Source organism: Balaenoptera borealis (genome assembly GCF_965194805.1).
Source record: "Balaenoptera borealis genome assembly, chromosome: 7".
Classification (NCBI taxonomy): Eukaryota; Metazoa; Chordata; class Mammalia; order Artiodactyla; family Balaenopteridae; genus Balaenoptera; species Balaenoptera borealis.
The window spans coordinates 74,137,853-74,162,564 of NC_138864.1; the positions used below are offsets into that span (position 1 = coordinate 74,137,853).

At 38.0% G+C, this 24,712-nt stretch overlaps 1 protein-coding gene across 2 annotated transcripts; it reads left to right on the forward strand.

Moving 5' to 3' along the window:
- Positions 1 to 7,226: 7,226 nt before the first annotated feature.
- Positions 7,227 to 16,124, forward strand: MTERF1 (mitochondrial transcription termination factor 1). 2 transcript variants are annotated; one of them, XM_082398519.1, is made up of 3 exons: positions 7,227 to 7,339; positions 7,874 to 7,935; positions 12,233 to 16,124. In XM_082398519.1, the coding sequence occupies exons 2-3, from the start codon at positions 7,904 to 7,906 to the stop codon at positions 13,419 to 13,421; spliced, it is 1,221 nt and encodes a 406-aa protein (XP_082254645.1). In that variant the 5' UTR covers positions 7,227 to 7,339; positions 7,874 to 7,903; the 3' UTR covers positions 13,422 to 16,124. The 2 variants fall into 2 exon arrangements, with proteins under 2 accessions (XP_082254645.1, XP_082254646.1); XM_082398520.1 differs by lacking the exons at positions 7,227 to 7,339; positions 7,874 to 7,935 and adding an exon at positions 7,943 to 8,119.
- The last annotated feature ends 8,588 nt before the right edge of the window (positions 16,125 to 24,712 follow it).

Genomic DNA, 24,712 nt, shown 5'->3' on the forward strand with positions numbered 1-24,712 from the left:
CCTAAATTATCTCCTCAGTGATTATTTGACAAGCAGCACCCATTTCCCCTTCCCAATGTCTAGCCAAGGTTAGCAGTCATTTAAAATTATCAGAATCTATTCTTTTTGCACTGATTTGAGTGCTTAAGATGGGAGGAAGAATGAGCCATCTTTGTGTGATCATAAATCTACCACCTCAGTACACGGAGTGCAAACCTCCCACTCAGTAGAATCACAGAAGTTTAGGGGAGGAAGGGATCTTCAATATCATCTGGTTCAACATTTTTCTTTTGGACTGTGAATATCTCCATTAGACTTGTTAAAGGCAGGGAGTGTTTCTTAAGTTTCATTGTTTCTCTGGTGCCCACTGGGTGATGCATAAATATTAAATGACCAACTGAAAGAAATAAGGTTCAGATGAGGAAGCTGAGTTGCACAGTCAGTAAATTAGTTCAATCATTTATTCATTGATTTATTCACTTAATACCAGGCAGAAAGCTTTAGATATCTATGAGAATGAATGTACAGTGCAGAGACTATAGTTAATAATACTGTACTGTATACTTGAAATTTGCTAAGAAAGTAGAACTTGGGAGATGATTAGATTATAATGGTAAAGCCCTCACAAATGGGATTACTGCCCTTATAAAAGAGACCCCGGAGAGCTCTCTTGTTTCTTTCCACCATGTAAAGACATAGGAAAAGACAGCCGTCTACCAGGAAGGGTCCTCACCAGATACTGAATCTGCTGGCACCTTGATCTTGGACTCCCCAGCCTCCAGGACTGTGAGAAATGTTTGTTGTTTTAAATCACCCAGTCTATGGTATTTGCTATAGCAGCCCTACTGGACTAAAACAGTGACTAACAAGTGGAGATAGAGAGCAGAGGAGTAAGCAAAGGATCAGAAGCAAGGACGTGCAATGTCATGTTTGGGAAACTGAGACTAGGTGGTATTAGAAAACAATGCCAACAACAAGGTCCTTATATAGCACAGGGAACTATATTCAATATCCTATAAGAAACTGTATGGAAAAGAAAAAAAAAAGAAAACAGTGCCAACAACTAACTCCTGTCTCTAGACTTTTTGCTATGTAAGACTCCATTGACTAGTGATTCTTCACTTGCAGCTAAATACAGTCCTGATAGAGTGCTCTACATATCTGTGCTAAATGAATGAATAGATGAATGAGAAGAGGATTGGAATGGAAGATCAAAGATCTCAATTCCAGTTCTGGCTTTACAACTATAGTAGTGGGCAGAGATGTTTTGTTTTGTTTACTTAAAAAGAGGTTATTATAGTAATCATAAGGGAAACAAGGGTTAGCAAGATGAACAAAAACAATCACAAAAATCATCTAAAAGTAACTCTGGTAGGCTGCTACTTGATATGGATGTCCTTATGGCCTCTCTTCCAGATACCATTGTGGGAGTCTCTTCTAGTTCTTGACTTCTGTCTCTGTCTCTCCAAACCCTTTTACCCAGGACACCAAAACACCTGACTTTAGCCTGAAGTTACCTGACTGAGCATCACTTCCAGGTGTGGTGTGATTCTCAGTTGGACAGAGATGTTTTTGTCTGTCCAATTTCCCTTTCTTCATTCTAGCAATAGTAACCCTTCTCTTCCTTTGAGGAATTGCATCTCCCCTACTCCAAATGGTTCTGTTGGGACTGACAATCACATTACATCCTGCCATGCTTACTCTTGCCCTGAAATAATTGGGTGGTTAAATGACTCAAAGAAAGCCAGTCAGAGTCCTTATTTTGGATTTTACATTCAAGACTAAGAGGATTTCTCTCTTTTCCCCTGAGTTACCAGTTAAAAGGATGTAACCTCAGAGATACTTGCAGCCATGTATCTTGCCCCATAGAAGAGCCTGAGAGAATCATACCTACATACAGAGAGAAGATAAGACAAGATGCAGAGAGAGAGAGAGAGCTGTGGACCTAATTTAATTTCTGGATATAGTCATGCCTGAGGAAATTACTGCCCCTCTCATTCCCATGTTATAAGAGAATCCCCTCTTTTTTTGCTTGAATTAGTTTGAGTTGTATATCTGTCACTTACAAGTGAAAGAATTCTGTGTAATACAGTCACTAACTAGCAACATTATTTGTTAGATAAATCATTTTTACCATTTTAGGCCTCAGTTTCCTTATCTATAAGTAAGGGGGTTGGACAAGATAATCACTGATATTCCTTCAAGCTCAGCTTCCATTTTTCACACTTCTATAAAAACTGAAGAGTTTGAGCTAAAACATGCTCACCTGAATCCTTGGCCTTTATTTTTCAAGGGAAAAATCATCCATAAAGGAAAATTCCCATACCAGGCTGAAACCTACTTTCCTTTCTTCATATCAACCCTTAAGTTAGATCACAACAGAACCTTAAGAAATGTCTTCCCAAAATGGAATGCAGTCATTCAAAAATGGTAAGATTACTTTGTTGTTTAGTATATGATAATGGTGGCATTTCAAAGCAGTGGGCAAAGAAAGTATTATTCATTAAATGATGTTGGAATAATTGGCTAGCAATTTGAAAAAGAAACAACTGAATCTCTACCATGTTTTCTATTCCAAAATAAGATCCAGATAATTCAAGGATTTAAAGGAAAAACAAGAAAAACAATAACTTTCTGAAAGAAAACATGGGTGACTGTTCTTTATAAAAAAGAGATGGAAAAGGACATTTTAAGTGTGACAAGTTAAGTATAAACTTGAATATAGTATAGGCCTGGAGTTAGGAGGACAGGTTCTGGAAGCTACCACCCGGGTTGAAATCCTGGTTCCATACACATATTAGCTTTATGATCTTGAAAAAGTCACTTAATCTATCTAAGCCTCAACTTCCTCATCTGAAAAACTATAATACCTACCTCATAGAACTGAATAAGAAAAATAATTTTATCTATAAGAATATTCTGGAAGAATATAAACCAAAAGGACATAAATAAAATGTGAATAGTGATTATTTCTAGGTGATGGAATTATGGGTGAATTTTTGCCCCCCCCTTTTTAATTTCTATAGAAAAATATTTTTTTTGTCAGCAAAGCAATTATGATTATAGACTCTGGTGCTGGACTACTTAGTTTCCAATCACTTACTAGCTGTGTGAGCTTGGGCAAGTTACTTAGCCTCTACCTCAGTCTCCTCTTCTGTAAAATGGAGATAATATTATTTCTACCATAGAATTAAATCAATATAGGTGAAGTGATTAGACTAGTACCTAGTAGATACTGTTATATGAATGTTTTCAAATATTATTAATATTTTTCTCTTTTGAGTTCTTTCTCTCAAAATTCCTATTCTTTGGATGTCTTTAAGTCAACAAACTAAGTTACAGATATATGTGAGTAGCTCATTATAGTTTAATGCAGGTGTGGGCAGACTATGGCCAGTGGCCAGGCTGCCCTTGAGCTAAGAACAGTTTTTACATTTTTAAAGAGTTGTAAAAAAAGAAAGAGGGAAAGAAAAGACTGTGTAACAGAGATAGTATGTGGCTCACAAAGCCTAAAATATTTACTATCTGGCCCTTTATAGAAAAAGTTTGCTGACTGTTGGCTTAATTTGTTTTCCCTTTCAAATATGTTTCTGATTTAAAATCACCATGCTATAAATACCAAGGAATAAATCTCTAAAGGTGGAATTTCAAGATATACTGTAAACAGGAAGGGAGATAATTTTGTAAAGGCAGATTGTATTCCATCTTGTGAATATTTGCTCCCCTGCTCTGCGGTAAGATAACATTTTCTACCAGTAATTAAGAACTGCTTCATGGTAATGGAAGGCAGGGTAACATAGGATCAAACAACTCAAAAGGTACTTAAATTCACCAGACTGAATGGAGTCTCAAGTATTATGGCGTTTCTCTTAGCCAACTCTATCCTGCTGATGGTGGCAATCTAACTACCATGAGAATCCAGGATCATATCGGGTCTGGAATCAGCAAATTTGCCAGGCTAAGTATCCAGTTCCTTGCCACATACCCTTGTGGTAATGAGCCTGGAAGTAGGAAAGCTGACTCAGGCAGTCTTTCTAGACCCTGGTTAGGCACATTTCAGAGAAAGAAAGTTGCCAGCAGGAAACTCTTCATAAATCTAAGGTTATTAAAAACAATTGTTTTCAAAAGGGGGGAAAGCTAGCTCTTTTATTTGCTTGCAAACAGAAAGAATATTAACCACTTGGACTATCTGAGTAACTTTACTGCTTTACTCAGCCTTAAGCAATTTGTAGCTTTTCCATTTGTTTTCATGCAACCCAAATGGCCAGGCAAGAGAATGGAGGAAGAGAGTTCTGGGTAGAGACCTGATGCTCCTCTGAAGGCCCTAAAGTGAGACTTGTAGGAAGCTGGTACTCTGTCTAGGAAGTTAACGGGGTGTGGGTGATCCATTTGTCCACTGAGTCCAGGAGTCTGTGGGTGTTGTTTTATTGAATAGGGAGTGGGGGAATGGAGGACCACTTCCTTTCTGACCTTAATTGGGTCTTCTGAGATTCAAACATGAGTGGTCAACGGAAGGCTTGTGGTTTGCTGGAAGTCTATTTACATGAAAAACTAAGGACATTTCCTGGGCAGAGCTGGTCAGGCAAGTACCTTTGGCACAGTAAAAAAACAAAAACAAGAACAAAGAAACAACCTTAGTTATAAAAAGGCAGAGGTGCTTCTGAATATAGCACAGATACTGTATTCTTACTTGACTTTCAGCCCATCCCCTGAGTGTCTAAGTCCAGTTTGAGGAAGGAGGGCTCCAGAGTCTATCCTTTCCCTGCAACAGACTTTCAAATAAAAAGGGGGTTGGGAAAGGAGAGATCCAATTCAATTTAGCAACTTTTTCTTTCCCCAAGTAAGGTCATTTAAAAATACATATACCATCCAATATCACCATGGTTTCAGAAAAGAAAGAGAATTGTAAAAGAGATATATGACAATATAAATTCGACTTAAAAACTGAGTTACTTTAGCCTTTATTAAAAATCCAGAAAGATGAAAACTTTAGAACAGCTTCTAGGAAAAATTCTCCTCTACCATGTTGCTACTACTTCATCTCATTCCTTTTCCTCTTTGTTCCTTCATCATTGCTTACTCCCTGCCACTGATCTTCTCCCACACACAGCCCCCCAGTGTTTCTAACCACACTTTCTTTTACTTAATTACATCATTTTAGTAGGGCCTTGGGTCAGCTATGGTCTTGGGACAGCATGTAGATGAGCAGATACTCAGGCTGAGTGAGACCTATGCCTGGAAATAATACCCCAGGAGGGATAATATTATCCTAGGAGGGCAGGCCTTTGTTTCGTTTTCCACTATATCCCCCCCATCCTGAAAATGGTGGTGGCAGGCAGGATATAGTGAATAATGAATAAAATACAGGCAAGGTATATACAGGTTCCATTCTAACACACCACCAATGACAACCAAGTAATGGTCCTTGGTCTTATTGAAGGTAATGACAACATTTCACAAATCATTAATGATTAAACCTCTTTGCAGAAATATGAGAAGGAAAAAAGGAATCAATAATACACTGTTATAATCCAACCATTATTATACTTTTCTTATTCAGTGTTTTATAATATGTATTTAAAGTATATTTGTAATCAGAAAATTTGGGATAGGAAATATGGAACTTATTTTCAAAAGGACCAATCTCCTTTGCCTACATGACATCACAAATAAACAGCGAGGTTGCTTAAGTAAGTCTGAAAGAACCTTTGATAATCTATGTCAGTACAACAAAGCATGTGGTATAAATCACAGAAAACTTACTGGTCAAGGAGTCATAAGATGTGCATTCTCTTGCTGGCTTCTACTCTAAGGGTTTCAGTGTCTCATCTGTAAAAGGAGAAGACTGAGGCTCCATAATCCCAAATGTCTTCATAAAGTCTGAAGTTTAATGATTCCTAAAAAAGATTTTATTGTTTTACATTCTGATTGTAAGGCAGTTTGTAGATATAATATTTATATGCTTATATACATAAATTTATATACTTATATATAATAGTAAATATTAACTGGGTTATATGAGCTCCTTCCATGCAGAAATATATTTTAGAAACTCACATAAAGAGACCATTTCTAATTTTTCCAGACAATTTTTTTTTAACCTGGAGGAACTGGAGTAAATTGTTTCACTTAACAGATAGATTATTAGTAAAGTCTCAAAGGTAAATCTTTATCCTTATAAACCAACAAAATAGAACGTTAATTCAAAACAAAGTGACGACAACAAACCAGCTAGGAGTCATCTAAGGGACAGAGTGAGGATAAAACATTAATTCGTTCATTGGTGCAGAAATGGGATGAAGAAAATTCTACCACTATGCTCCTACATAGAAGAGGGTAATGCAGGAAATTCTTCCTTGTAGTAGAATTCAGGATCAACCCTCTCCCCATCTCTCTGTTTTTCCAAGGACTAAACTACCACTTCCTCCAGAAGATAAGTGGCAACCTGATGATTATCTCATTAATCCATGTATAAGCCTTCTTTTGGGGACTGAGGGGACCACGAAGGTTTAAGGCGACACCCCCAGAGGTGACAAAAACGCACTGGCTGCGGAGATTGTTTCTACTGAAACTTTTATTTATTTATTATTATTTTTTATTTTTTGGCTGCGCCCTGGGGCACGCCGGATCCTAGTTCCCCCACCAGGGATGGAAGCCATGCCCCCTGCATTGGGAGCGCAGAGTCTTAACCACAGGACTGCCAGGGAAGTCCCAAAACTTTGATTTAAATAGCACAAATTCGTCACAATTTCAAAAGAACCAGAAGTAATTTGTATTGTAAGCACTTAAATCGAAGCACACTAGAATTGCTTCTCGTACTGAAGGCTGACTGAATTCGGACGAGCAGCCACACTTCAGGATTTACCAGGTAGTTCAATAACGAAAACCTGGAGCTGTTCACACGCGTTTTCCTGCACCAAACGCGGAGGTGTTCATCCACGCCATGTTAATCACATTAATAAGCGTAATCATCCTATCAGGCTGCAAACTTCACGTATATAACAGTGACTTTCCCACCGCGTGTCGCCTGCAGGCAACGGATCCCCGCAGCGACTCTGGGCCTTTGACTGGGTCTCGGAAAAGCTCCGGGTCCCGCCCCGCCCTCCAAAATCAGACCTGAAGACCGGTTCCCCGCGCTCACCGCGGTCTCCTGCTGCCCTCTGCCGGGGCCCTAGCGTCAGGCTATGGAAGGCGGCCGCGTGGCCGCCGGGGGGGGGGGGGTGCCAGGAGGGTGACGTCACCTCTGTGCGCGGCCCCTCGCCGGAAGTTATTCCTGTCTACTTCCGTCCCTCTGTTCTTCGCCAGACCCCAGAAGGGAAAGTCGAAGTATCTACAGCGCCCAGTTATAATCCAGGTTGAGGTCGGTGACTCGCTGCCGGTGTGCTTTTTCTTTTTAGAAGCGGGTCTGGGTGACTGTGATGTGTAACAGAGTCCCATTCCCGTGCAGCCCCTTGCAGAGTTTTTTTGGGGGAGGAAGAGGGATGGAAGAACCCGTGGAAATACCCGTGGAATTTTTGAGTTAAAAGACTCAACTGGGTTCGAACCTTGCTTCAGCGAGCTAAGTCAAGCTAGTAAGGGAGCTCGGCGCTTTTTCTGATTTTGTAATTTTAGGAATGATGCCGACTTTTTAAGTTGTGGATGTTAAGTAAGATAATGTGTGTGAAGCACTTAGTTCTGGTTTTACAAATTATACTGTGATTCTACTGCCTTTACCTCTCATACGCGGGCTTGTACTTGCCATTTTCTTCTCAGTATCTCTGAGAGATGCCTAGTATACAAGAGGTTATGCATCTCACGAGAACATTATGCAGTGTTAGCTGAGATTGAGCTCCTTATTCTGTATTACAAGTCCTGACGTTATTTTGTCCCCCCCCTTTTATTTTTCCATTTCTAGGAACAGCTATTTTTCAGCTTTTCTGGAGGAATGCAAAGTTCTCTTTCCTTAAGACAAATGAGGTGAGAAGTTCATTGCTGTAAAGATCTCCAAACTTAGCTCGTTTTGTCAAAGGAAGACTAACTGGAATGTAGAATCCTGGAACCAGTGGTAACCCATTTCCATTAAAAGCCCCTTTGTCCGGGGAATTGTGGAGCAGAGGGCCTCGTAAATCTTCCTTTATTCCTTAGACCTCACAAGTTACAGGTACAGAGATTTTCAGTGTATTTGTTAATTTTGGCTTTTAGCTCTTGGAATAGTGGCTTTGGTAATTAAAAACGTCAGTTTGAGAGACAGATGGAAATAAGTTATGGAATATTAATTAGTTTTGAAATTTGTAGATTGAGGCAGTTGGTACTTCTTGCATTAGGTTGCTTAAATATTTATTCACCACGCTAGATGTAATAGGAGTATTTTGAATGGAGATTGGATGCTAAAGGAGTAAAATAAATTGATATTCATCAGGCTTAACTTTTTTTGTGTTGAAAACTGAAAAATAACTGTTACTCTATTTTTTCCCCTCTCTGTATATATTAATGTCCCCTCCCCCCTTTTTATTTAAGTGGTATTATCCTAGCCACTGTACTGTTAAGCAGGTTGCCACTTAGAATGTCTTGGACATCTTTCTATTGTGTTAGATCTGCCTCATTTTTAAAAGGAGGCTGTGTAGTATTATATTGTATACATGTACCACTATTTATTAATCATTCTACTATTGGTGGCAATTTGGGTTCCTTCTTTTTTGCTGTAGCAAGTAATATTATAATGGTCATCTTTTTTTTTTTTTTTTTTTAAATAACAAATGTGTATTCTTGTCTTTTATTTCCTTTGGATAATCTCCAAGAAGTAGAAATGCTGGGTTGAAAGATATGATGGATGGTACCAAATTCCTTTCCAACAGTAATATTTGAGAATTCCCCCCATTTCTTCATATGTTTACCAACTGTTGATACTAGTTACCATTGTTTTTAGGCTTAGCTAAGACTGTTCATACCATTTTGGGGGGGTCATTTTATTGCATTTATAGTATTGTAATCAAAACCAAATTTTTGTTGCTAGTTCTAAGTCCAGTTCAGCTCTTTTTTTCCCCTATGTAAATAGAACACTTAGTTTTAGACTCCTTAGTAACAAATTACTATAAAACAAATGATTCACTTCAACTTCAAGTATTTCTTAAGTTAAAGATTTGTGGGAAGATACTGTTTGAATGGGATCTTGTACTGTGGATAGACATTAGCGGGATAGGCCTTTCTGAAAGACAGAACAACTTAAAAAAAGGCAGGGAGACAAGAATGGTCAAGGATGTTGAGGACCAGAGATTTGAGAGCAATGGTGCTTTGTTGTGAGGTTGTAGAATAGAAGAGATAGCTAGAAAGGTCAGTCTGAAGATTTTACCTTCTAGGGGAGAGCTACAGAGGTCTTTAATCAGGGAATGAGGGACATGATCACATCTTTGTTTTACAGGTATACTGTGGGGGCAGTTTTGAGTGACTGATGTTAGAGAAGCAAGTTAAGCGGCTGTTATAGTCTGAGAGAATAGCAAAGAGTAGAGAGATTGGATTTCAGAGATACTGAAGAAGCTGAATCTACATGATTTAATGACTGTGGGGTTGAGGAAGAGAAAAAAACCCAAAGCTTACTTTCAGATTTTTTTTATCATGAGTGATTACTGACTAATAGTGATTTCATTAATCAGAGGAGGGCTGGTTTGGGGGCTGGGAAGGATGCTCAGTTTGGTTTTGGACATATTAAATTGTGTGAAAGATATTTCCATGGAGAATAAATTATACACAAAGACAAAATCCCCCTTTGACAGATTCAGGAGAAACCTTAATTTATTCCTCTTTTGTTAAGATATTTGGCATATATTTTTACTTTCTTTTAGTTTGTCATCAGTAGAACTTCTTTTGAACTTTCTGTGACTCGTTCAGCCCTGTTTCTCAAGAGTAGAGTGTAGTCTAGAGTAGTAGTCGTAGACATTTTTGAATGTGTACAATCTTAATAAAAAGGTTTATAAATGTACCTCCAATATAGGTATATTTATTTACTAATTAGTTATATACATGTTTTATAGTACTATTATATTGTATACATTTTTACATTATGAAACATGTGAAAAGTAGAAATTTTAAAAGGCCAAGACAAATATAAATTGGAGTTTTACTGTTTTCATCCTGCGTCCCATTGGATCATCTCGCACCCCTCTTTGGAAAGCACTGGTTTTATCTACAGCTGTCAGTGTTCTGTCCCATTATCCAGTAGAGGTCACCCTGAGCATCTGGAAGAGAGAGCAGATTGTTGAGCAGGGCAAGGTAAAGCCTTCATTCTTTAGTTAGGAGGATCTTATTTTTAAGTTTCTATCTTCATGCAGTTTTGGAAGAGTATGTAGTTATAGAGTAGTATGTGGGATTATGGAGACATGAAGAATAATGAACTCAGAGTACAGGGCAACCTAAAATGTGCTTTTGCTGTTGATGTTTACTTTGTGAGTGTCCTGCGTTTTGTTTGAATGTTATTTGAATCTATAGTTTTGGAATCTTTTGTTAATTCTTTGATGATTGGTGGATTATCTGAGTTACAGGAATGTTCCCAGCCTGTAGGCATAATCCAAGTTCTTGTTAGTTTAGAGTAATTAAAAGGACAGACACAGAGGAGCTTTTCTTATATGGATCTTGAAAGCAGTATCTCAAGCCCAGAGATACTAGTGGTGAGTTGGAACCATCTATCTCTATTTTCTATTTTATGCTTAATTAGCAGAGAGGAGAAGGGAAATGCCTCTTTTAAGTGATAAGAGCCTGTTGTAAGTAATTAGGAATCAAGAACTAACTTTTTCACAGCTGTATAGTCTGAAAAGGAGAAAGTACAGTTAAAGTATTATGTGTTGTTGTAGGACTCAGACCACAAGCAACTTAGGAACATAAACCATCTGACAGGCTGGATAACAGAAGAAAACTTTTCTGTCGATTTTCTCATAAAATATTTCCTATAAATAGAGGTGCTTGTTTTAGTAGGGACCTATGATTACTATGTATAAGTTCATCCATTTTATGCCCTATTTCTAAATGATCAGGAAAATGAGTTATCAAGGTTTTAGTCACTTTATCAAAGTTACATGTGTTGTGACACAGATGCAGAGAGCCCTGAGTTAGTCTTTTATAAAATGGTGGTGAGGAGAATGGCAAAAGTAACTTTTAAAATGTTTACATCCCATCTCTCTGTATAGTTCCACATGCGGTGGACTGGGTGTATGAAATATCCCAGCTAGATCATTATGAAGATGAAAGTTGGTTTGGAGTTGTTGGGTTAACCCAAGAACCAAGGGGACATTAGGGTAAATTGAGTGACGTGGAGATTGGGATCAGGAGCTATGTAAGATAAGAATTAAGGTTCTAATGATAGCATGGGTTTAAAGAGTACCATGAATCTAGAAAAAGGTGTTCAAGGTGGAAATTAGGTAGTACGAAGTGTTGGTTTTCAGGGCTAGATTTAGAGGTTTTTAAAAAAATTTTTTTTTTTTTTTTTTTGGCTGTGTTGGGTCTTCCTTGCTGCGCGCGGGCTTTCTCTAGTTGCGGCGAGTGAGGGCTACTCTTCGTTTCGTTGCACAGGCTTCTCATTGTGGTGGCTTCTCTTGTTGTGGAGCATGGGCTCTAGGCACGTGGGCTTCAGTAGTTGTGCCTCGCGGGCTCTAGAGCACAGGCTAAGTAGTTGTGCACGGGCTTAGTTGCTCCGCGGCATGTGGGATCTTCCCGGACCAGGGGTAGAACCCATGTTCCCTGCATTGGCAGGCGGATTCTTAAACACTGTGCCACCAGGGAAGTCCCCTAGATTTAGAGTTTGATAACCAGGAAGTGAGAACAGAGGCAAAGAAGTCTGGTGTCTATGGGCAGAGGCAAGGCCAAAGATCTAGGAAGTTAGAAGACAAGGCAGAATTGAAAGCATCAATTAGTAGGAATAAGCCAAAGGTTTGGAAACCAGGAAGATAAAGCAGAGATGGAGAGGGGCAATTGGTTTTGGGTAGCCAAGGCAGGCAAGGCCAAATAAAAAGAAGAAGGTAAAGGCAGGAATAATTCTGGGGCACTGATGATGCTGTACTGCTTTTCTTTATGCTAAGAATAGAAGTGGCCCCTGACCCACAGATAATCAGAAGCAGTGAGCTAGGGAGTGGGAGTGTGGTGGCAGAATTGTTACCACAGCACCAGGAGAGCTGGATCCCTAGGTGTTTTCTTACAGAAATGACCATGATACTACAGGGTCACAATATGGTCTTTTGTCTGTTTAATGTGTGTGTTTGTATAATATTGTATATGTTGTTTTATACAGCGTTCCAAAAGGTTTGGGCTACCTGACCATTATGGCACCAAGAAACCTCTTGTATATGAGAAGTAACTTTCTTTTTGGTTCAAGATGTTGGATGATCCGATTTTCAGCAGAAATCCTCTTTAAATCAGTTTCATTTAGGCTTTTCAGTATGAAATGTGATAATGCAGACAGTGAACCTTTGGAAAATGAAGAACTGCTGAATAACTTACTTACTATGGGAGTAGATGTTGACATGGCAAGGAAAAGACAGCCTGGAGTTTTTAATAGGACAGGTACTAATGAGCAGAACCTGAAGACATTCCTTCTGTCTAAAGGAGCTAGCAAAGAAGTGATTGCTAGCATCATATCAAGATATCCACGAGCCATGACACGCACACCTGAAAGTCTTTCAAATCGGTGGGATCTGTGGAGAAGAATTGTGACATCAGACCTTGAAATTGTAGCTATTTTGGAACGTTCTCCTGAATCTTTTTTTCGGTCCAGTAACAACCTGAACTTAGAGAAAAATATGGAGTTCCTCTACTCAGTTGGATTGACCCGTAAATGCCTTTGTCGATTGTTGACCAATGCCCCGCGTACCTTCTCCAATAGTCTTGATCTGAATAAACAGATGGTTGAATTTTTGCAAGGAGTCTCTTTGTCTTTGGGTCACAATGATCCCACAGGTTTTGTCAAGAAGATAATTTTTAAAAACCCTTTCATCTTAATTCAGAGCACCAAACGGGTAAAAACTAATATTGAATTTTTACAGTCAGCTTTCAACTTGAACAATGAGCAGGTGCTTGTTTTGATATGTGGTCCAGGAGCTAAAATCCTAGACCTTTCCAATGATTGTATGAGAAGAAACTACACAAATATCAAAGAAAGACTGTTCTCTCTTGGGTGTACTGCAGAAGAGATACGGAAGTTTGTTTTAAGCTGTCCAGATGTGATCTTCTTGGGACAGAAAAAGTTTAGTGATAAAATAGACTGCCTCATAGAAGAAAAAATTAGCATTTCACAAATAATTGAAAATCCTCAGATTTTGGATTCAAGCATAAGCACTTTAAAAAGTCGAATCAAAGAATTGGTAAATGCTGGCTATAACTTGAGTACATCAAACATCAGTCTTCTGTCTTGGAGTCAAAAAAGATATAATGCTAAATTGAAAAAGTTAAACACTGGACAGAATGTTGTTCTGGGGAATTAAGCAAAAGTCAGTCTTATAATGTAGTGACATAATTTCATTTTGAATTTGGACCTTTCAAAAAGGAGGTTTGTTTTCTTAACCACATATATGTATATAATGTTTCTTTGGATATTTTAGTTTAAAGGTTCATAAAAACTCATGGTCATTATGCCCTAGTATAGTCTTCCCAGCTACCTTTTCTGTAGTTTGAATTAGTACAACACCCAATTTTATGATGTAGGCTGTGACTTTTGTATGAATGGTAGTTGCTGAGTGCTATGGCAGAACAATGTGTAAAAAGAAAGGACAAAATAAGCTTTTTTGGTTTCTGTTCAGATTTGAAAATTGACAGATTCATTTAGATAGTTCTATTTCCTATCATGGTTTTGAATGGCAACCTATTTCTCCTATTATTCCATGTATCTAATTATGGTTCATCTTCAAAATAGAATGCCAGTAAAAATATGACAACAGAAAGGAGGAATTTTTCATCCCAAATTCTACGTACTCTGTTTAAACCATTAATATGCCCCACCACTCCTCCAGTTTAGGCTCAATTTAGTATGGGTATATCCTGATTTCTTTGAAGATAAGGGCAACTGTGATAGGCAGAATAATGGTTACCCAAAGATATCAATGTCTTAATTCCCAGAACCTGTGGATATGTTCCGTTACATTATAAAAGGACTTTGCAGGGCTTCCCTGGTGGCGCAGTGGTTGAGAGTCTGCCTGCCAGTGCAGAGGACACGGGTTCGAGCCCTGGTCTGGGAAGAGCCCACATGCCGCGGAGCAGCTGGGCCCGTGAGCCACAATTACTGAGCCTGCACGTCTGGAGCCTGTGCTCCGCAACAAGAGAGGCCGCGATAGTGAGAGGCCCGCGCACCGCAGTGAAGAGTGGCCCCCGATCGCCGCAACTAGAGAAAGCCCTCGCGTAGAAACGAAGACCCAACACCGCTAAAAATAAATAAATAAATAAATAAATAAATAAATAAATAAATAAATAAAAAGGACTTTGCAGATGTGATTAAGTTAAGGACCTTAAATTGAGGTCCTGAGTTGGGGAGGTTATCCTGGATTATCTGGGTGGGCCCAGTATAATCATAAGGGTCCTTAAAAGTGGAAGAGGGAGGTAAAAGAAGAGGTCAGAGTGATGCAATGTAAGAAGGACTTGACCCACTTTTACTGGCTTTGAAGGAGGAAGGGGACATCAACCAAGGAATGCAGGTAGCCTCTAGAAAATGGAAAAGGCAAGGAAGCATTCCTCCCTAGTGCCTCAGAAAGGAACGCAGCCGTGCTGAGAGCTTGAATTTAGCCCATGAGACCCATGTCAAACTTCAGACCTACAGAACCAAAAGATAATAAACTGGTGTTGTTTTAAGCCACTGAGTTTGTGATAATTTGTTACAGCAGCAAACAGACTAATATAACAACTAAATAGATGATTAGTTGCATTTTAGGTGAAGAAGTGTACCTTTAGTATAGTATCTGTATTTCTTCCTCTTATACTTTTTTTATCCATGTATCTTTCTGGAATGGCTAATAAGTTAGTGTTTGTAGATTCCTCTAAATGTATGGATAAAAAACTAAATGTAAGTAATAAAATCTAAATAAAGGAATACTTTTGCCTAATGAGTGTAAAGAAATAATGATGGTTTCTGTATATTTATATTTTGTTGGTGTTTCTATTAATACAAAGAACCAAGAATTTTTAGAGGCATTGACTTAAAAAATGACAAACAGATGACATCTGTATCTTCAAGACATTCACAGTCTAGCTCTCACATAAACTGAAAGAGAAGGAACAAATTATATGACCTTAATTACTTTTAATTGCTTTCCAGAGACATTAGTTTTCTAGATGTGGATTTTGAATTAAGTAACAATGACGCTAACCTTTTAAGCCTTTTTTTTTCTTTTATTGAAGTATATATAGTTGATTTATAGTATTATGTTTCAGGTGTCCATCATAGTGATTCAGTATTATTTTTGCAGATTATACTCCATTATAGGTATATATAAGATAGGTACATACACACCGCCCCCAAGATAATGGGTATAATTCCCTGTGTTAAGCCTTATTTCTTATCATTGATGCCTCAAAAAAACTTATTCCCAGCAGTGATAGAAACCAAATGCCTGTTTTTTCAAGGCCATTTGTATGTCAATGATCTCATATAAATATTTCCAATAAACTATTTGATGGCAAACATGGCATAATTTAGAAAGCATGGACTGTATAGAGACATTTCTTTAGAGTAGTATATCTGGGTACTATTCCTGACCAGCTCTGTAACTTTGTGTAAATATTTTAATTTTACTGAACTTGTTTTCTTATCTATAAGATGAAAAATTGACCTCACAGAGTTGTTAAGAATCAGATGATATAGGGTCTCTAAGGTTTCTTGCACATAGTAACTTTTCAATGGTAGCCATAATAAATACAGTAGTATTTTTAACAACAGCTTTATCAATGTATAATTCATATACCATACAATTCAATTTAAAGTATGCAACTCAATTTTTAAAAATACTCATAGTGCTGTGTAATAATCACCACAATCTAACTTTACAATGTGTTTGTGCCCTTTAAAAGAAACCCTTTACCCATTAGCAGTCAATCTCTGTTATCCCCCTCCTACTTTCCTAGCCCTAAGCAACCACTGATCTACTTTCTCTCTATAAGATTGCCTATTCTGAATGTTTCATATAAATGGAATCATACAATTTGTGGTCTTTTGTGACTGGCTTCTTTCACTTAGCATAATGTTTCTAAGGTTCATTTTGTACCATGTATCAGTATTTCATTCATTTATGTTGCCAAATAATATTCTGTTGTATGGGTACAGTAGTAGTATTGGGAGTAAATTTTATTGTTATGGCTTAAGGTCCTGAGATGGGGAGGTTATCCCAGATTATCTGGCTGGTCTGAGTGTAATCAAAGGGGTCCTTAAAAGTCAAAGAGGGAGGTAAAAGAGGAGGTCAGAGTGATATGATGTAAGGACTTGATGCACTTTTACTGGCTTTGAAGGAGGAAGGGGACATGAACCCCCTTAATTCCTAAAGTCTTCTGAGTTGTATGGGAATACTTTCTGAGGTATTGCTTTGAAATCTAACAAGTTTATAAGGAATGTGAGGGAGGTGGGCAGAGGAAATAAAAGTTTATTGGCATCAGCTGGTCATGAGGATTGTACCTGGGCTGACGAGATGATACAGCAACAGTTGCCAATGGCCAAGGAGGATGTGGGATGCACAGAAGTAAAATACAGTACTTATTTGGGGGGCTTGGGGAGGGACAACTTCCTTTGTATTCTTTGTAGAAACAAATGGCTAATGCCTGTCAGGCAAGATTAACATATATATACACACACACATATATAATTGTTTTTGAAGTATAGTTAATTTACGATCTTTTGTTAGTTTCTGGTGTACAGCAAAGTGATTCAGAATATATACTTTTTCAGATTCTTTTCCATTAGAGCTTATTACAAGATAATTGAATATAGTTCCCTGTGCTATACAGTAGGACCTTGTTTATTTTTTATATAGTAGCTTACAACATGTCATATTTTAAGGTTTGAGTCTGATTGAAGTAGTCAGTTCTTTTTAAAAAAATTGAGTTATAGACATCTCGGAGATTATTGTAGAGATTATTGTGGGTTCAGTTACAGATCACTGCAATAAAGTGAATGTTGCAATAAAGTGAGTCACATGGAATGTCTTGGTTTCCCAGTGCATATGAAAATTGTTTATACTGTAGTCCGTTAAGTGTGCAATAGCATACTGTCTAAAAAAACAATACATACCTTAATTAAAAATACTTAATGGCTAAAAAATGCTAACTATCATCTGAGGCTTCAGTGAGTCATAATCTTCTTGCTGGTGGAGCGTCCTGCCAGGATGTTGATGACCGCTGACTGATCAGGGTGGTGGTTGCTGAAGGTTGGGGTGGCCGTGGACATTTCTTAAAACAAGACAACAGTGAAGTTTAGTGCATGAATTGACTCTTCCTTTCATGAATGATTTCTCTGTAGCATGTAATGCTGTTTGACAGTATTTTACCCACAGTAGAACTTCTTTAAAAATTGGGGTCAGTCCTCTCCAGCCCTGCTACTGCGTTATCAACTAAGTTTATGTAATAGTCTAAATCTTTTGATGTTTTTTCAACAGTCTTCACAGTATCTTCACCAGGAATAGTTTCCACCTCAAGAAGCCCTGTTCTTTGCTCATACATAAGAAGCAACTTCTCATCCTTTAAAGTTTTATCATGAAATTACAGCAATTCAGTCACATCTTCAGGCTTCACTTTAATTGTAGTTTCCTCCCTCTTTCTACCACATTTACACTTCCTTCCTCCACTGATGTCTTGAACCCCCCCAAAGTCATCCATGAGGGCTGGATTCAACTTTTTCCAAACTCCTATTACTGTTGATATTTTGACTTCTTCCTATGAATCACGAAGTTTCTTTTTTTTTTTAATTTTTAAATTTTTTATTTTTAATTTTTTTTAATGAAGCTTCTTAGTGGCATCTAGAATGGTGAATCCTTAATATTCTGTAATAAACCGTATGGAAAAGAATATGAAAAAGAATATATATATATTCAACTCTACTTCAATTAAAAAAAAAAAAGGAATGCTGAATCTTTTCCAGAAGGTTTTCGATTTACTTTGCCCAGATCCATCAGAGGAATCACAATCTATGGCAGCTATAGCCTTATAAAATGTCTTTCATAAATAATAAGACTTGAAATTACTCCTTGATCCATGGGCTGCAGAACAGATGTTGTGTTAGCAGGCATGAAAACAACATTAATCTGTACATCTCCATCAGAGCTCTTTGGTGACCAGATGTGTTGTCAATGAGCAGTAATATTTTGAAAGAAATCTTTTTTCCTGAGCAGTAGGTGGGCTTAAAATATTCAGTAGATCATGTTGTAAACAGATGCACTGTCACCTAAGCTTTGTTGTTCCATTTATTAGCGCACAGGCAGAGTAGATTGAGCATAATTCTGAAGAGCCCTAAGATTTCTGGAATGATAAATGAGCATTGGCTTCAACTTCAAGTCATCATCTGCATGATCCCCCAACAAAAGAATCAGCCTGTCTCTCTTGAAGCTTTGAAGCCAGGCATAGACTTCTCCTCTCTAGCTATGAAAATCCTAGAATGCATCTTCTTCCAATAGAAGGCTGTTCCATCTACATTGAAAATCTGTTGTTTAGTGCAGTCACCTTCATTAATTATCTTAACTAGATCTTCTGCATAACTTGCTGCAGCTTCTATTCAATACATCAGCTCTTGCTGCTTCACCTTGCACTTTTATGTTATGGAGATGGCTTTTTTCCTTAAACCTCATGAACCAACCCCTGCTAACTTCCAACTTTTCTTCCGCAGCTTCCTCACCTCTCTCAGCCTTCACAGAATTGAAGAGAGTTAGGGCCTTGCTCTGGATTAGGCTTTGGCTTAAGGGAATGTTGTGGCTGGTTTGATCTTCTATCCAGACCGCTAAAACTTTCTCCATATCAACAACAAGGCTGTTTCACTTTCTTATCCTTTGTGTGTTCACTGGAGTAGCATATTTAATTGCCTTCAAGAACATTTCCTTTGCATTCATAGCTTGGCTGTTTGGTGCAGGAGGCTAAGCTTTCCGTCTGTCTTGGTTTTCCACGGGCCTTCGTCAGTAAGCTTCTGATTTAAAGTGAGAGACGTGTGACTCTTCCTTTCACTTGAATACTTAGAGGCCTTTGTTGGGTTATTAACTGGCCTAATTTCAATACTGTGTGTCTCAGGGAATAGGGAGGCCTGAGGAGAGGGAAAGAGAAGGGGTGTCAGCTGGTTGGTGGAGCAGTCAGAACATACACAACGTTTATCAATTAAGTTCACCATCTAATATGGGCATAGTTCATGACACCGCAAAACAATTACAATAGTAACATCAAAGATCACTGATCACAGATCACCATAACAAATAAAATAATAATGAAAAATTTTGAAATATTTCAAGAATTACCAAAATGAGACACAGAGACATGGAGTGAGCAAATGCCATTGGAAAAATAACACCAAGAGGGCAGTTGCCCCCTGCTTTGGTCTTGCTACCCCACGAGTACAGATAAATTTAGACTTTGGCCTTTTTCCACAAGAGAACAAGGCCTCTGATGAAGTTCCATGCCCTGTGGAGAACTGGTGTGTTTCTTTGATTAGTAAACTGGATTTAGTCTCTAGGTAACCACACACAGCGTCCTTTTCTAAGGAAAGGATGTGTGGACCCAAGTTAGAGGCATTCCTTCCTTTTTGCTTTCCTGCAGCAAGGGAGTACTGATTGTCATGTTACACTCTGAGCATTAACTAAAGGGTCTATAGCAAAATTAATGCACTTGGGTCAGCATTATTCCACCCTGCATATGGGACTGTATCTCTTCAGACTTGCTCAGCTTCTTCAGAATACCTTTTTTCTCCTGACCAAAGCTATATGACTGCATTTCATGCAAGCATGATACATGTGGCTGAAGCTTGTTAATTTAGCTAAAGGTGATAATGTATTAACAGAATTAAAGTTTATCTGTGTGTATGATAAAATAATTAGTTAAAAATTATATAAATTATGTATTTAATTGACAAGTAAAGGTAATTAATAACTGATAAAAGAATTAAAACTAAGTCCTAGTCATCCTGTGTTTACTTGTGTACAGAAGTTCATGTACTGAAGGGAGAACTGTAGACAGCAGTTTGGTTTATACAATTTTCTAATGTCAGCTGTAAGTATGGCTGATAATTCATACTAAGTAAAGAATCCTTTAAATACCAAGAGAGTTAGCAGGGGATCATTTTATATGTAGGTTCTGTCAGCCTCAAGCTGGAAGAAATAAACTGATACTCTTGTATACAGTTTTTTCCCTGATAGTTTAATGTCTGTTTAAAAGTATGCAAAAGCTGTACTCCTTGAATGGTTATTCATTCCTTGTAAGCAAATATTACTGTTCAATTGTCTCAGACAGTTCCAAAATGATATGATTAGGGCACTTATTGCATTTTAACCTAGGTTTGTAGTTCTCTTCTTGTTTGTTACACAATCTTTTTTTTTTTTTTTTAAACATCTTTATTGAAGTATAATTGCCTTACAATGGTGTGTTAGCTTCTGCTTTATAACAAAGTGAATCAGTTATACATATACAATATGTTCCCATTTCTCTTCCCTCTTGCATCTCCCTCCCTCCCACCCTCCCCATCCCACCCCTCTAGGTGGTCACAAAGCACTGAGCTGATCTCCCTGTGTTACACAATCTTAATGCTTAAAAATATTATGCAGCCATGTCTTTGAACTTTTTCAGTTATACTGCCAGATCCTCTGTTCTTGTTTAATTTTCATCTTTAAACTTGTGTGGTGTTTGTTATGTGTCTGTACGAAAAACCCAGCATAAGGTAGTGTGGTCTCCACGTGATTGCAGTTGATATAGTTTGTTAACTTTCATTCTTTTGGGACCTGAGGATTTTTTTGTTTGTTTGCTTGTTTGTTTTTAATTAAGATTTTAATGGTGACATCTGAAGTGGGGGAATCAGATTTTGTTGTAAGACTAAATGTTATATAACAAATAGACACATTATAAACCATCGTGGTTTCTTTTTTGTTTAGAAAACATTGCACATACAAATGTGTATGCTCTTGGGTCTCCCATGGCATTTAATGTAGCTGTTTTGGTGACCTCACCCACTTAACTATCACTGGGTGAACAATTCTAGTTTTGAGGATCAGTGTATAAGGGAGAATGATAGAATTAGAAATAAATTTAAAATGCCTTTAGTATAAAGCACCATGTGTACAATGCATGCTGTACATGTTATGGTAGCCACAAAAGATGTTGAAACCTATGCAGTTAAATGCTATCTTTCATGTCTTTATTGTGTGCAGTCATGCCTTCATCAAGTTGAATTCTGGTCCACACTCTGCCTGACATTTGAAAACTTGACAACAAACTCTAGAACAGAATTATCATCATGTAGGGGAGGTTGCTTTTCCTCCTCCTGCCTCTGCAGCTGAAGTTAACACTTACTTAGATAAGTTTTGCTTTGTACTTCTCTACTTTCTTCCCTAGCGTCAGTGAGCAAAGGAGTCACTTGGGTAATGGCTTGACCAACTAGGTCCTTCAGAAACCCAAGTTACCCCTTTCTCCTTTCATTTCCCGATCGGACTGATATTTATATAGTTACCGCAGTCTGAGTCTCTGCCAAAATTGAGACCCTTGGGAGCCTAGAAATTGCAATAGTAGCTTTGACAGTTTATTGGTTTGTTTATAAAAATAACATTTTTCCCTGATTGCATATTAATCATATAATTACACAATGTTGGAAAATGTAGAAAAGCAGACACACAAAAAGTACCTATAATCTTCATACCCCAGAAATAGCACTTGTTAAACTTTCTAGTCTTTTCTTTCTTATGCATATGCATTATGTGTGAAAGATAAATATAATCTCTTTTCTAGCTAAAATTAATAATTTTTTCAACACATATTTGCTGAATACCAATTATGTACTGTTGTTTTTGACGCTGGATTATTATCTCTGTTTTAAACCTATTTTTATAAATATACTGTGAGCAGTCTCCCATATCACACGCCATTTATGACCTATTTTTAGGTATATTTGAGACTTGACAATCCTGCTTCACTGTAGTTAAGGGAATATGCCATTTGAGAGCTATAGGGAAGAGAACTGGCCTCCAAGGAGGCCTGGTCTGAGTTTGTCAGGTCACCATATGATATTATGATATTATGCTCAGAACTTCGTGAGGGAATCCCATATTGTTTCCACTCAATATGTCCACTCAATATGACAGAAGTTCCTGGAAAGGTTATCAAGGACTGATAGGAAAACAAGAGGAGTACTTGGGGAGGTATGATTTGAGACTCATCTTCAAATCATATGTTAAATTAATATTCTGATAAAGTAATGATTAGATCTCTTGGCCAATATTGAACTATTTAGAAACAAAAGATATTAGAATACTTCTGGATCATATATTCAAATCTAATTTTCCCAAAGATGATCCAGAATTGAAGCTTCTAGTATCAATTAACTTTAATTTTGACATATTCTTCTCTAGGCAATTCTTGGATCCATTTTTTATTTTTAACCTCTAACCTTTTCACCTCTAACCAATCCCTACTCTTAGGTTTTCTATACACTGCCCCTAAAATAAATTCCTTGACCAACACTAGGTCTACACTGGTAGGCTGAACAGATCTGGCCCCATCCGTCATGGGAAGAGGAAGAGAGACAAACCATTAAGCATGCAAATAACTAACTGTAAATTGAGAAAAGTGAAGGAAACAGAGTTCTTGGATGGAGAGTAAAGGGCAGACACCCTTAGACTGACTGATCAGGGAGGGCCATTTAGGGAATTAATGTATAAGGTGAGACTTGAATGAGATGGAGACAGCCAAAAAGCCACACAGAACATTCCAGGCATAGGGAACGGTTGATGTGAAGGTCCTGGTGGGTATAAGGTTAGTATGTCTTAGGAACTGAAGGATGCCAGGTGCTGCTGGAGAATAGTGAGTGCCTACTGTGTGACTTTAGGAGACATGATAGTGATGGGCAGACACATGGGAAGCTACAATCATATCATATGCAGGGCCTCAAAGTCCATGATAGGAAACTTGGATTTTAAGGACAATGAGAAACCATTGAGAGATATTAAGCAAGTAAGAAATATAATAAGACTTATATTTTAAAAGGAATTCTAAATTTAAAGAGAATCAGTTAGAATGGGACAATTGAAGAAGCATGAAGATTAATAAGAAGGCCATTGTAGTAGTTCAGAGAAGAAATGATGGTGACTTGGGTGAAGGTGGTGACAGTAGATCTGGAAGATGTTGATGGATATACTCTATAGCAACACTGTCCAATAGAAATATAATGTGAACCACAAATATATATTTTAAAATTTCTCATAACCATATTAAAAAAGTAAAAGGAAATAGGAAATTAATTTTAATAATGTATTTTATCTAACCCAATATATCCAAAATATTACTACTTTAACACATAATCAGTATAAAAATTATTAGTGAGATATTTGCCATTCTTTTTTTGTACTAAGTCTTCAAAATCTGATGTGTATTTTATACTTAAAGCACATCTCAATTTGGACCAGCCCCATTTCAAGTGTTCAGTGGCCACATGTGGCTGACAGCCAATATTAGATAATACAGCTATATAGAATTTGGCGGTGGATTGGATGTAGGGAATTAGGGAGAAGGGGGGATTCTAGGATAACCCCGTGATTTCTAGTTTGAATGATGGATATGTGGTAGTATCTTTCGAGATGGAACTAAGTTGGGGGGAAGAAAGGGTTTAAGATAGAAGGAATAAAGAATTCAGTTTTAGACATGTTAAACTTGAGATGTAGAGACAACCTTGTCACCCCCGTGGATTGGCTGGAAATGAGCTGGCACAACTGGCTCCTTTTTCCCCTGGTGGGAGGGGAAGCACTTTACTACCCCTCCCCCGAAGAACACCAGATATCATCAGGATTTTTCCCAGTACTGGCAGACACCTTTCTTGAGAACTAGGTGCCCCAAATATAGGGCTTGCACCCACAGAACCGAGTGCAGTAGTGGAAGGGGGCAGACTTGCTGTGTTGGAGGATATATCCATGGTATGTTCGGTTGCTCACTGGCCCAAGCAGCCCTCCCCACAGAATGGCTAGAGGACAAGGGAATCATGCAACTTGCAGACTTTCTGCCTGTGAATTAGTTCCATTGTACTCCCAAGTGATGCTTACTGGTGTTTATCAGAAGCCCTCTACTAGACAAGATGCTGGAGGGAAAATCCAAGTAAGCATGCCAGATAAGCTATTGGAATATATGAGTGGAGCTTGGAGGAGAATTAATTTTTTTCCTTTTTTCCAACTTTATTGGGATCAATGACATACAAATAATATTTAAATCCTTGATAATGGTTTAAAGGAGCAGCAGAGAAGGGAGTGTGAAACCCAGCCTGAGGTTCTCCAGCATTTTGAAGTTGGGTGGAAAAAAACTAGGGCTGCATGGAGTCATGGAATCTAGGAGAAGAGAATATTTCAAGAAGGTGGCAGTTGACAGCTGTGGTGATGCTGTGGTGAAAGGCCCAACAGGAGTTCTTTAGAGGTTTCACTGTTGCCCTCTGATGATATGCAAGCCTCTGACCTTCAAAGCCCTCCACCAGATGCTGCTTATCCTCTGCTTCCCCTACGCTTTTTTGATTTTTGTTTTTGTTTCCCTAAGTCTGTTTTTGTGTTTTCCCCACCTCTAGTTCCGGTATCCAGTGCTTTTT

Excerpts from the sequence above, each read along its gene's own strand:
- MTERF1 (XM_082398519.1), top strand. The coding sequence starts at position 7,904 with ATGCAAAGTTCTCTTTCCTTAAGACAAATGAG. Across the intron at positions 7,936-12,232 it reads CTTTCCTTAAGACAAATGAG|CGTTCCAAAAGGTTTGGGCT; the intron begins GTGAGAAGTTCA and ends TGTTTTATACAG.